At 45.9% G+C, this 12104-nt stretch overlaps 1 protein-coding gene across 3 annotated transcripts in view; it reads right to left on the minus strand.

Annotated features, from left to right (window-relative positions):
• PARP11 (poly(ADP-ribose) polymerase family member 11) overlaps positions 1-11627 on the minus strand; it is a 36312-nt gene extending 24685 nt beyond the window's left edge. For all 3 annotated transcript variants that reach the window (XM_040233747.1, XM_040233749.1, XM_040233745.1), the window contains exon 1: positions 11422-11627. In XM_040233747.1, the coding sequence (XP_040089681.1) occupies positions 11422-11439 (18 nt within the window). In that variant the 5' untranslated portion in view covers positions 11440-11627. The remainder of the gene's footprint in view (positions 1-11421) is intronic.
• Positions 11628-12104: the final 477 nt, after the last annotated feature.

Here is a 12104-nt window from a genome sequence, read left to right on the forward strand (position 1 = left end):
GTCATGTATGGATGTGAGAGTTGGACTGTGAAGAAGGCAGAGCGCCAAAGAATTGATGCTTTTGAACTGTGATGTTGGAGAAGACTCTTGAGAGTCCCTTGGACTGCAAGGAGATCCAACCAGTCCATTCTGAAGGAGATCAGCCCTGGGATTTCTTTGGAAGGAATGATGCTGAAGCTGAAACTCCTCCAGTACTTTGGCCACCTCATGCAAAGAGTTGACTCATTGGAAAAGACTCTGATGCTGGGAGGGATTGGGGGCAGGAGGAGAAGGGGACGACAGAGGATGAGATGGCTGGATGGCATCACGGACTCGATGGACGTGAGTCTGAGTGAACTCCAGGAGTTGGTGATGGACAGGGAGGCCTGGCGTGCTGCGATTCATGGAGTCGCAGAGTCAGACACAACTGAGCGACGGAACTCAACTGAACTGTACACCCCTTCTCAGGCTGAGCATGTTTTCTTCTGGTCCCAGGCAGCTCAGACCTTGTATCAGGAAGAGATACTCGATTTTGTCAAATGCATTTCTGCATGTATTGAAATAAATCATATGGTTTTTCATTTTAGGGTATTTGCAGATGAGTTATACTGATTGTTGGGCTTCCCTGATGGCTCAGATTGTAAAGAATCTGCCTGCAGTGCAGGAGACCTGGGTTTGATCCCTGGGTCAGGAAGATCCCTTGAAGAGAATGGCTACCCACTCCAATATTCTCCCTGAAGAATCCCATGCACAGAGGTGCGTGGTGGGCCACAGTCCATGGGGTCACAGAGAGTCAGACATGACTGAGTGACTAACACATACTGATTGCTATTCAGATATTAAACAAACCTTGAATTTGGGGGATAAGGTAATGATGCATTAACCTTATATATTATTAGGTCTGATTTGCTAAAATTTTCTTTAGAATATTTGTATCCACATTCATTAGGCATGTTGATCTGTCTTATAGTGTCTTTGACTGGTTTTAGTATTGGCATGGTGACAGTTTCATAGAATGAGTGGTAAAGTATTACCTTAACTTCAATTTTCTGAAAGTCTAAGCAAAATTGGTATTCTTTCTTTCTTAAATGTTTATAAAAATCACTGGCAAGCAACTACGCCTGTAGTTTTCTTTGTGGGTAAGTTTCTTCTACAAATTTAAATTCTTTAGTAAATATTGGGCTATTTGTGTGATTTATTTCTTGAGGGTACTTTGGTAATTTGTGTCTTAGAACATGTCAATTTTATCTCAGTCATCACACTAATTGACATTCAGTTGTTCATAACATCCCCTTACTATCCTTTCACATTTGTAGAATATGTAGTGATATTATCTGTCTCATTCTCAATATTGGTAATCTGTATTCCCTTTTTCTATTTTTTCTTCTGGTTTCATTTTCGTGATTTTCACTCTAAACTTTCTCTCTTTTTTCCTGCTTTAGTTTAATTTGCTCTTCTTTTTCTCATTTCTTAAGGAGGAAGCTGGGGTCACTGATTTGTGACTTATATATATATATATATGTGCTTATATATATATAAGCATCTATAACTATAAATTTCCCTCTGAGTAATGCTTAGCAGCATACCACAAATTTGATAGGTTTTCATGTTCTATTTTTCCTTCTTTAATCAAAGGGTTTTGTAAGGTTACTAATTACTTACCAATACTCGTGGATTTTATAGATCTTTTGTTTACTGAATTCTAATTTAATTCCATTTCACTCAGACAGCATACTTATGACCCAAATTCTTTTAAATGTATTTAGACTCCTTTCATGGCCCAGAAATATGATCTATCTTGCTAAATATTCTCTGTGTAGTTAAAAAAGAAATGTGTATTCAGCAGTTGTTGGATGTAGTTAATGGTCTATGAATATTGATTATGTGAAGCTGATGTTGATAATGTTGTTCAAGTCTTCTATACCCTTGCTCATTCCTAACTACTTATTCCATCAATTATTGAGACAGGAGTATTAAAATCTCCAACTGGGATTTGTCTATTTCTCCTTACAGTTTTATTAGTTTTTTTCCATGTATCTTGATACTGTTACTGGGTGTATAAATGTTTAAGGTTGTTTCTGATGAACTGACTTCTTTATCATTAAGACACAGCATTCTTTGTCACTAATAATACCATTATCACTGAAACCTACTATAATATTAATATACCACTTTCTCTCAACTAGAGTTAGCACTGCATATCTCTTTCCATTTAGTTTTATCCTACTTGTATCTTCATTTTCCATGTGTGTTACCTGTAGACAAATTTACAGTTGGGTTTTGCTTTTTAATCCAATCTGACAATCTGCCTTCTAACTGGGATGTTTGGAGTATTATTAATTATTATTGATTGGTTAGGTTTATCATCTTGCTATTTGCTTTTTACTTGTCCCCTGGTCTTTGTCCCGTTTTCATCTTTCTTTTCAATCTTCTTTTCAGTTGAGTGCTTTGGGGATTCCACCTCATCTCCTGTGGAGGCTTACTAACTATAACTGTGTGTCTACACACGCTGTGCTCATTGGTTCCCTTTCCAGGCACGCTAAAACCTACTCTAACTTAGGTTTTCCAGCTTCTGGCCCAGTACCTCCTACCACTGTCACAGACACACGCACGCACACAGGCACTTGCCAGGACCTCCAATGAGCTGTCCTCAGTCCTATGCACTTTTATCAGACCTTATCTTATTTAACCTCTCAGTAACATTTTACCCATTAATCTGAATTACTGTCTTCTCAGTTTTCATTGAATCACACTCTCCAAATCATCTCAGATTTCTGGCCATGATCCTCAACCATTTGCAGCTTTACATCTACTCATGCTATAGCTTCACAGGTTCCTGGTGCTTGGTCCTAGGCCCTTTTTGTCTTCCTTAGCATCTTTAAAACATGGTCCTTAGGAATCAGGAAGTAGTTCAAAGGCACTTTCAGAGAAAAAAAGGTAAAGGAAGAACTTTGTTCACATGCAGTTTGCAAAGTTGAAATATAAGATTAATAATGACTTTCACAAAAATCCTTCATTTTCTTACCATAACACCTATGTTCAGTCTGTGTTCATCAGTTCATATAAGCTCGTGTTCAGCAAATATAATGGTGTAAAAACAAATAAACTTCCACAAAATTTTCAAAAAGAGCCCAAATCAATCTGCTTTGTTGGTAAGGATACAGAGGAACTCAGGCTAAACAGGCATTACCCAGCTAAAATGAGTAAAATTCTTGATATTGCTGAGAACCTGTCAATCCAAATTTAACGCCCAATTTAACTGCTGTGCCCCCCCAAAAAAACAAGCTACTGACAAAATTTCTTTATTGAATTACTCTGTTAGAAGTCACATCTTATCAATGGCAAATGATACAGCAGAACGATTGTTATCACTTGAGTGTTTCAACATGTATTTAGTTTTAAAATTGAACAGACTACTAGAGAGAAAATACAAATCCATTCTTGTAGTACATGTAGTAAGTAACAGGGTAGGAAAACTTGACAGCCTTCTGTTCTGTTTACTGATGGGAACTCATGGTACAAGTGAAGTTGGCTTTCATTCAGGCAGTGATACTTTTGTGGGCTGTGACGTGGGCTGGAAAAGGTGCAATCTATTCACAACTAAAAGAGCTCAAGCTATACAAACAGCAAGGAAATGTGCTGCTGGGTTCCTAAATGATGCTTAAACATCTGGGACACTCAGAAGGCAGCGATGCACCTCCTGATTATAACTGGGTGTGGAAGGAAAAAGTGAAAACCAAATACCAGCAAATCCTGCCACCTCAGAGCACGTGCTTGCAGATGCTGAAGGAAATGGCAGTGTCTGTAAGATTCCTCTTCCCACCTGACTTACCGGCTGCCAAGGATAAAAGTGCTGACAAGAGTTGCTGAAGGGAGAGATGAGATTAAAAACACTTCTTTGTGATATGGATTAAGCCTACGGTCATGCTTGATTTCCAGAGGCTTACAGAAGTGATGCTGAAACTAGTCAGCATCGTAAATAACGGCAACCTACTAGTACAAGGTCAAAATATCCCTAAATCTTTTTTTACCCCAAATTTTAATGCTGAGAACACAATACCAGATTTCACAAAGTCACCAAACTATGCTGGAAATGGCTCAATTGCTAGGCTCTGATTTCTTCCAAGAATCTGATGGTTTTCCTGACTCATCGGAGATTAAGACTGACCTTAGTATTGTGAATATATAAAGAACACAACCAGTGTTACAAGAGAACAGGAACAGATACTTTCCAGAGACTGAAGCAGTCCAAGAATCCACTTGCTCCCATCTTCCAAACATCCTGGCTGGTTGAATCCTACAGTTATCTGATATTATAAGTGTGTCAATTTGGCAACTGGGTTGACCTGGGTTGATCCACCCTGCTCTCAACCCTGGACCACACACTACAGCTCCTGAAGTGCCTCCCCACGGTCCTTCAGATGTCCGTCTGTGTAAGTTCCAGTCGCTGCCAGAACAAACCACCACCAACTCAGTGGCTTAAAAGAACACACTTTCTCATCTCACAGATCTGTTGCAGTCTGATGTGGGCCTCACAGGCTAAAATTAAGGTGGGCTTGGTTCCTATCTGGAGGCTGTCGGAGGGCTCAATTTCCTCCGCGTTTCCATCTTCTAGAAGCCAGTCGCACTGCTTGCTTTGTGGCTGCCTTAGTCCACCTCCAGTCAGCAACGATGCACATCGGTGACTCTCCCTCCAGCCTCACGCTCCCTGACTTACTCCTATCACCATCTTCTGCTTTTAAGGACCCAGTGATGACGACACTGGGTACACCTGTACAATTCAAGATACACTCCCCATTATTAGTCAGCTGACTGGCAATCTTAACTCCCCTTTGCTCTGTGACCTGACAAGAGTCACACTTTCTGGTGACCAGGATGTGGAGATCTTTGGCAGCCCATCACTCTGCCCCGCACACTCTTAACACAGAACTCATTTTCCCCACAGCAGCCAGAATGATCTTTGTAAAACCCCTCCTCCAAGGGTAAAGGTCAAATCCTAAACAGGTGCCACAAATCCACACATGGCCTATTCCTAACGACCTACTGGCCGGACTCCTGGTTCCCGGCGTTCCAGGCACAGACAGCTTCTCTCTCAAGCTCCTTCCTGCCTTGGGGCCTTCACTCGGGGCATTTCTGCTGTCTGAACAGCCCTCTTCCCCTCCCATGATGACTGTACCTGGCTAACCCTTGCTCAGTCCCTCAGATCTCTGCAGAAGGAGCTCTCACTGGGTGGCCTGACCGGGATCTCCGCGTCTAGCACTAGCTCCTCCTGTTACACGTTCCACTGTGCTTTTTCTTCCAGAACTTCTACTACGACTGGAGTTGAACGCTACGGTGCAGTTATCGGTGTAAGGTCTGCCTCACTGCACAGACCGCAAACCCACAAGGGCCAGGCCTGTTGGGTTGCTCACCACCATGAACTCTGGGCCTGAGAACTCACTGGCTTACAGTAAATGCTAAATAAATGAGTGAGCGACCTCAGACCTTATTTCCAAAGCAAGTCTAACTCTGGGAGGGGAAGCTGCACGTGCCAAAGGCCTCAACACCCTGCATGAGCACCAGGCCAGGTGGGGCTCCCTCAGTGAAACACCCCACGCCATCCCTTCAGGCCTCAACCACGAACACACACCCCCAGCTTTGTCCCCGACTCTGTGATCTGCCGTGACACCAGACTTACCCCAAGCCCTGTGCGGTGCCCACAGTGCCAATCCCAGGAGGGCCGTGCTCTCTTTCTCCTCCTGCTCATGGGCAGCATCACTAGAAAAGTCCTGAATCCCCAGAGATGTCATCACAAGGGTTTTCTGCAGTTCAGGAGCCCTTCCTTTAGCTCTGGTTCCCTGCAACCCTCCCCACAGGGTCTTTTCTACTCACTCTAAATCCTACATCCCAAGTTGGAACGGGAAGAGCATCTGTTCTGGGGCCAGAAAGCTCTGTGTTGAAAACTGGGCTGCCTATATTCAGAAAGTACACCTAAGGTTGAGCCTTTGTCTCATCATTAAACAAAAGGACAGTAATTTACAAGGCCCCACCTCACAGAAGTACCGGAGGACCCCTTAAAACTAGTCAGTGTTGCCCCCAGCCACCAAACACCGCACACGTCACACAGCTCTCTAAGCTCAGCTAAACCCACTGCCAGAACAATTATAGAGAATGCCAAGATAATGCCAAAGTTCTTGATGACCTCCCAGCAAGTCAGGTGCCAGGGCAGAGGAGTGGCTGGGGGAGCTGAAGTTTGAGTAAGAATGACAAGAAATGTAAGACTATTCTCTCACGATGCTGGACAGAGAAAAGAGAGAAGTCTGGAAGCAGCTGTCAGTTACCAAACCCCGAGTGGATGCTAATCTTGAAAACATGTCTGCATAGACACTACACTGTCTAAACTTTCCCTGCGAGGAACCCACCCTACCTCCATCCCCTCTCCAGCCCGAGGGTACGTCTCTGAAAGGCACTGCCTACTCCACACACACACACAGCCACAGATGTCAGCTGCTGCCCCCTACAGCCCTCCACACTCATTCTCTTGCGATGTCCTCACCTAGACTTGACCCACCAGCCATGCACTTCTTCCATGTCACTCCTCCACTGAAGCTGTACAGGTCATTCTCTCTTGCTTTCGCGGGCTTCAGCTATTTTGCTTCCTCTATCCTTTCCATGAGACCACATCTTGGGACTTGGACACCTAGCTCAAACTGTAAGTCACTTGACTAAACCTACCCAGTCCCCCAGACACCCTCTGGCAACACTGGCCCCATTCAAACTATACCTCCAGCCCATGAGGACAGGCTCTGACGTGGTCCAGGTTTGCACTGGTCCCTTCCTAGTGTCTGGAGTAAGCAGGTGTTTATCTCGTGTTTGTTGATGAGGTGAAATCATGACTCGATGGCTCAGGGAGCTGGGTTTAGACATACTACCTGTGAACTCTTGAACAGACAACGTAGCTCTGTCCATCGCCCAGTTCAGAGAGGGGATCAGGACTAATGGTGTACATTGGGCAGGCACGGCCATCAGAGTGATATGAACCCTAGGAGTTCAGAAAGATGTGCTGAGACAAGAACAAGGGGAAGGTGGAACATTTCAGGGCAGAAGAAGGCAGTGAAGCTAAGCCAAGATCAGGATTCTAGGATAAATCACGGGAAGGAAAAGAAATCCAAAGAAGTACAGTCCCAGAAAATTCCAAAAAAAAAAGAGAGGAAGTTGTGAGAAACACTTCCAGTGGCATTGATGTTGCAGAAAGACAGAAGAGGGTCAGGTGTGCAGGTGGCCGTTGTGTGATTCTTAAGCTCTCGGTGACCTCCCAGCAAGCCACGTGTTGGGGCAGAGGCGGGGCTGGCGGAGCTGAGGTTTGAGTAAGAAGGACCAAAAGTGTAAGACTATTCTCTCAAGACACTGGACAGAGAAAGGAGAGAAGTCTGGAAGCAGCTCAGCTGTGATGATAAAACAACAGAGGAAAAGGAGGCTCGGCAGGTGGAGCGCTGCACTGACTTACATACGCCATCACAGCTCCCGCAAGCGGCATGACGGAGGTAGCAAGGACACGGGTGCTGACAGTTCCGTGGCTTCCCCACCTGCCTGATCTTGGGGAGTCACTCCCTCCTCCCTCCGCTATGTCACTAGACTGTTCTCACCGTCCGAGCTAACAAGGGACGAGGAATTTCACAAGAGTTTATCACTCTTCATGAACTAAGGCCCTGTTACTGCAAGAGATGATTTGTTATCTTAAGAGACGTTTGTCACTTTTCATCAGAGAGAAGCTGGAACTCCCTCCCATGTAAAAGTGAAAGTGAAGTCGCTCAGTCGTGTCTGACTCTTTGCGACCCCATGGACTATAGCCTACCAGGCTCCTCCATCCATGGGATTTTCCAGGCAAGAGTACTGGAGTGGGGTGCCATAATGTTGACAATCTATTTTCAGCAAAGAGGGGTAAGACAACGGCAGAGAGAACAAAAGGCAGGGCAAGATCGGGGTATGCAGAATCAAGGCAGTGATGGCGCCCCTTCCAAGTCCTTTCTGCAGATCTTGCCATTTTCCTAAACTGGGGGACACTGGCCAAGGGCTGCCTCCCCCAGTGGGTGGAGAACTGCCAGGAACCCCCACTGGAACTGAGAGCCTGCCGCCTGTCAACCGGGTCTGCCTCAGTCGGTGCCTGGCTGGTAAAAGACTTGAACAGAATCACCACCAACCTCATGACTGTCTTGAAAAAGGAAAATAAAACTGTGTGCTGAGATAAAGTTTATTTATAGCTCCTTGGTTTTCTTGTGTGGGGTTTCCCCCCACCCAAGGAAATGCTGCAAGTTCATGGTGATTTTCCACACTCCAAACATGTCTGGGGGACTTTCCAGGTGGAAGGGGGCAGCTGCTTCTAGTATTACCACAGCCAGAGTCAATGCAGTATCTCCCCAAAACACTTGCAAGTAGAATACAGTATCACACAGGAGGTGTATTTGCCAGAGGAGATATATTTGCAGATTACAGGTGGCATATCAGTCATGGATACTACCAAAACAATACAGGGAGAAACTAGCAGACATCTTCAATTAAAGCAGTTCACTATGCCTTCCTCCACAAAGTAGAATTTAATATACCATTCAATGGAAAGAAATGGTAAACAGTAATTTACACTGGTGGGTAACAGAGTCATCTGCATTTATCTTTCAGTTCAGTTCAGTCGCTCAGTCGTGTCCGACTCTTTGCAACCCCATGAATCGCAGCACGTCACTCCTCCCTGTCCATCACCAACTCCTGGAGTTCACTCAGATTCACGTCCATCGAGTCCGTGATGCCATCCAGCCATCTCATCCTCTGTCGTCCCCTTCTCCTCCTGCCCCCAATCCCTCCCAGCATCACAGTCTTTTCCAATGAGTCAACTCTTCGCATGAGGTGGCCAAAGTACTGGAGTTTCAGCTTCAGCATCATTCCTTCCAAAGAAATCCCAGGGCTGATCTCCTTCAGAATGGACTGGTTGGATCTCCTTGCAGTCCAAGGGACTCTCAAGAGTCTTCTCCAACACCATAGTTCAAAAGCATCAATTCTTCGGCACTCAGCTTTCTTCACAGCCCAACTCTCACATCCATACATGACCACTGGAAAAACCATAGCCTTGACTAGACGGACCTTTGTTGGCAAAGTAATGTCTCTGCTTTTGAATATGCTATCTAGGTTGGTCATAACTTTCCTTCCAAGCAGTAAGCGTCTTAATTTCATGGCTGCAACCACCATCTGCAGTGATTTTGGAGCCCCCCAAAATATTTATCTTTAGGATGCATTTTTTTTCATCTTCCCAATTGTGTTTGGTTTAGAAAAACATTAAAATTAATTTTTACTCCAGGAACACAGCTGGACAGACAATCCAGATGCTTCTTCTATTAAAAGAAACTAACAAATTGCCAGAGGAAAACCAAATGCAGGATGCTGACTGTATTTATACAAAATAGACCTGGGTTCAGTCCCTGGGTTGGGCAGATCTCCTGGAGAAGGGAAAAGCTACCCACTCCAGTATTCTCGCCTGGAGAATTCCATGGACTATGTAGTCCATAGGGTTGCAAAGAGGTGGACATGACTGAGCAACTTCCACTTCACAAACTGTCCTTATTGACAGTATTCACATGCTCAGAGGAAGAAAAACAGTATCAGTAAGAAAACACAGGAGCATTAAGACATGTCAGAGTGGCATGACAAGGGTCAGAAGAAGAATGTGGGTTTGTAGGTGGAAAGTTCATCACAATTAACAAAAGTCAGTCTGCTCTACTGAAATCAAGCAAAATCACTAGGGTGATTTCAGAGAAAACCAAGCATTCCTTCCAAAGAAGTGAGATAATGACATAACAAACTAAATACAGGAGATATTCACTAGCGCCTCTATAACCCTCACAAACACACCAGTGACCCAACAGGGAATTCTGATATGTACGTGACGGAGAAGGAGAAAAAAAAATGGAGCAAAGGAGTCTTCCCAGTGTTGATACAATGGCCTTTGTGAATTCAACAGGCATTTACTGAGCACCCACTATATGCCAGGCTCTCTTCCCTAGTCTGTGGATGCCACAGGAAACAAAACAGACAAAAATCTCTGCCCCTGTGGAGCTTACAACATAATGAAGGATTTAGGACATGTGACTCTGAGCAAGACATGTACTTAGATGAGTAAAGATGTGTTACGGAGAAACCAGAAAGAAGACAGCCAATAAAAACTGAATATACACACAAACACACATGTAATAATAATATATGAAACTGACTGATGACTGCGAAAGTGAATATATAAGCAGAATACATGCTCACAATCTGCAATTATTTTTGCTAAAATCAAAACCCAGCAATTACTTTCCTCTGATGTGGCCTTATATTAGAGGATTCTATGTCTGAGCAAAAAAAAAAAAAGGTCTTAAATGATGACCATCATTACACGAAGGTCTGGGATGGAACCACAACATGCAGGGAAAAAATCCAGAGCAACGGGCTAGTTTCTGCTGGGGAAAAACAGATGGGAATTTACTGATAACTCTCTTATTTACCTGGAAATATATTCCAGGGATGGGGAAGATGTAGTACTGATGACAGAAAAGGTGTTACTGCAAATGTGGAAACGAGGTTATTAAAGTAGATTCAGGAATTTCTCTCAATAGACGGGGTAGCTGCACATATTCTGGCCAACAATTCGCTGATACATGATTCTGCCATTTTCCAGTTAACTCAAAGGTGTAAACAGCGTATATTTGTGTTACCAGGCGACTTCGCCTCTAACAGGAGATGGCAAACGGACTCCTCTCTTTGAAAGCTGCATATTAAGTGAAGGTCCAAAAGCAAAATAAACAAAAATACATGTAGACACAATGAGAATACCAGAGGGAAAAAGACTTGCAATGGAAAGGCTCCAGGTCACCACTTCTGTCCATCCCGGGGAGGAAAAAAAAATCTAAGAACATACGTTCGCCCCTCCACCCCTCCCACCCCAGTTTTTGCAGGCTGTCCATCAGAAAGGGGAAAGGCGCCCCGGCGGTTACCCTTAGGCCCATTCAGGGGAGAGTCCGGGGGGAAAGCCCCTTCGCTTTGGAGAGGGGTGAGGTGGGGGGGCTGGCAAGCACATCTGAGCCTAACGAAGACTCACAGATTCGAGGCCCAGGAAACGCCAGCCAGACAGCAAAACACAGTCTAAAACGACGGTGTGGCGGGACAGGGGGCAGAGAAACCACAGCGAGTCCAAATCAATCACTGGGACGGGACAGACAGCCTGCCCAGCGCTGGGGACCCACCGAGCCTTCTCCACGGTTCGCAAGGCGCTGCCGGAGCCGCCGAACCCGGAGCCTCCGCGTTCTCGGAACTCAACAGCCGGCCGGCTGGGCCAGGAGAGGTGCGGGGTGTGCGGGGCGCAGTTCCCGGGAACTCCGCCCGCCCTCTCCCGTCAACCCCGCCCATCGGTCCGCCCCATCCCACCCGGCTACTCACCGGATTCGCTTCCCACATAGCGGTGGCGAAATCGAGCGGAGAGAGCCTAGGGGAAGGGGCCGGCCGCAGGGTCGGGGCACTTGGTTTTTCCCGAGGATCCCGGGAGCCAAGGGACGGAGAGGCAACCTTCTCGTAGGCCTCCTTTTCCCCTGTTACAGGCCGGCGTCTTCGGACCCTAAACCTCCCGACTTCCGGCTGCAGCCGGCCAACCAACGCCGGCCCCGCCCCGTCCCCGGAAGCCCGCCCCGCACCTGACGCTCCCTTCCGGCCTCGGTGCTTGGTGGGCGGGGCCTGCGAGAGTCTGAGTGGTCCTGGGGTTTTTTAAGGGCTTTCAGTCCAAGCGCCCCTCCAGGGCTGCAGTTGCAGTGTAACGTCTACTGTGAGAGAACGTCAAGCCTCGCTGGCTGTTCTTCCTCTTATATTTATTGATCACCGCGTAGTGACCAAGAGGTAGACAGGCCTGGGAATTAATAGCCCCCAGGACAAGCTTTCACGCTCAGACTAGGTTTCCTCACGCTCAGAACTGAGGTGATAATAGTATCTAAGAGCGTAGTGCGGAGAAGGCAATGGCAAGCCACTCCAGTACTCTTGCCTAGAAAATCCCATGGATGGAGGAGCCTGGTAGGCTGCAGTCCATGGGGTCACTACGAGTCAGACGCGACTGAGCGACTTCAATTTCACTT

Source organism: Oryx dammah, unplaced genomic scaffold (assembly GCF_014754425.2).
Source record: "Oryx dammah isolate SB20612 unplaced genomic scaffold, SCBI_Odam_1.1 HiC_scaffold_29, whole genome shotgun sequence".
NCBI lineage: Eukaryota > Metazoa > Chordata > Mammalia > Artiodactyla > Bovidae > Oryx > Oryx dammah.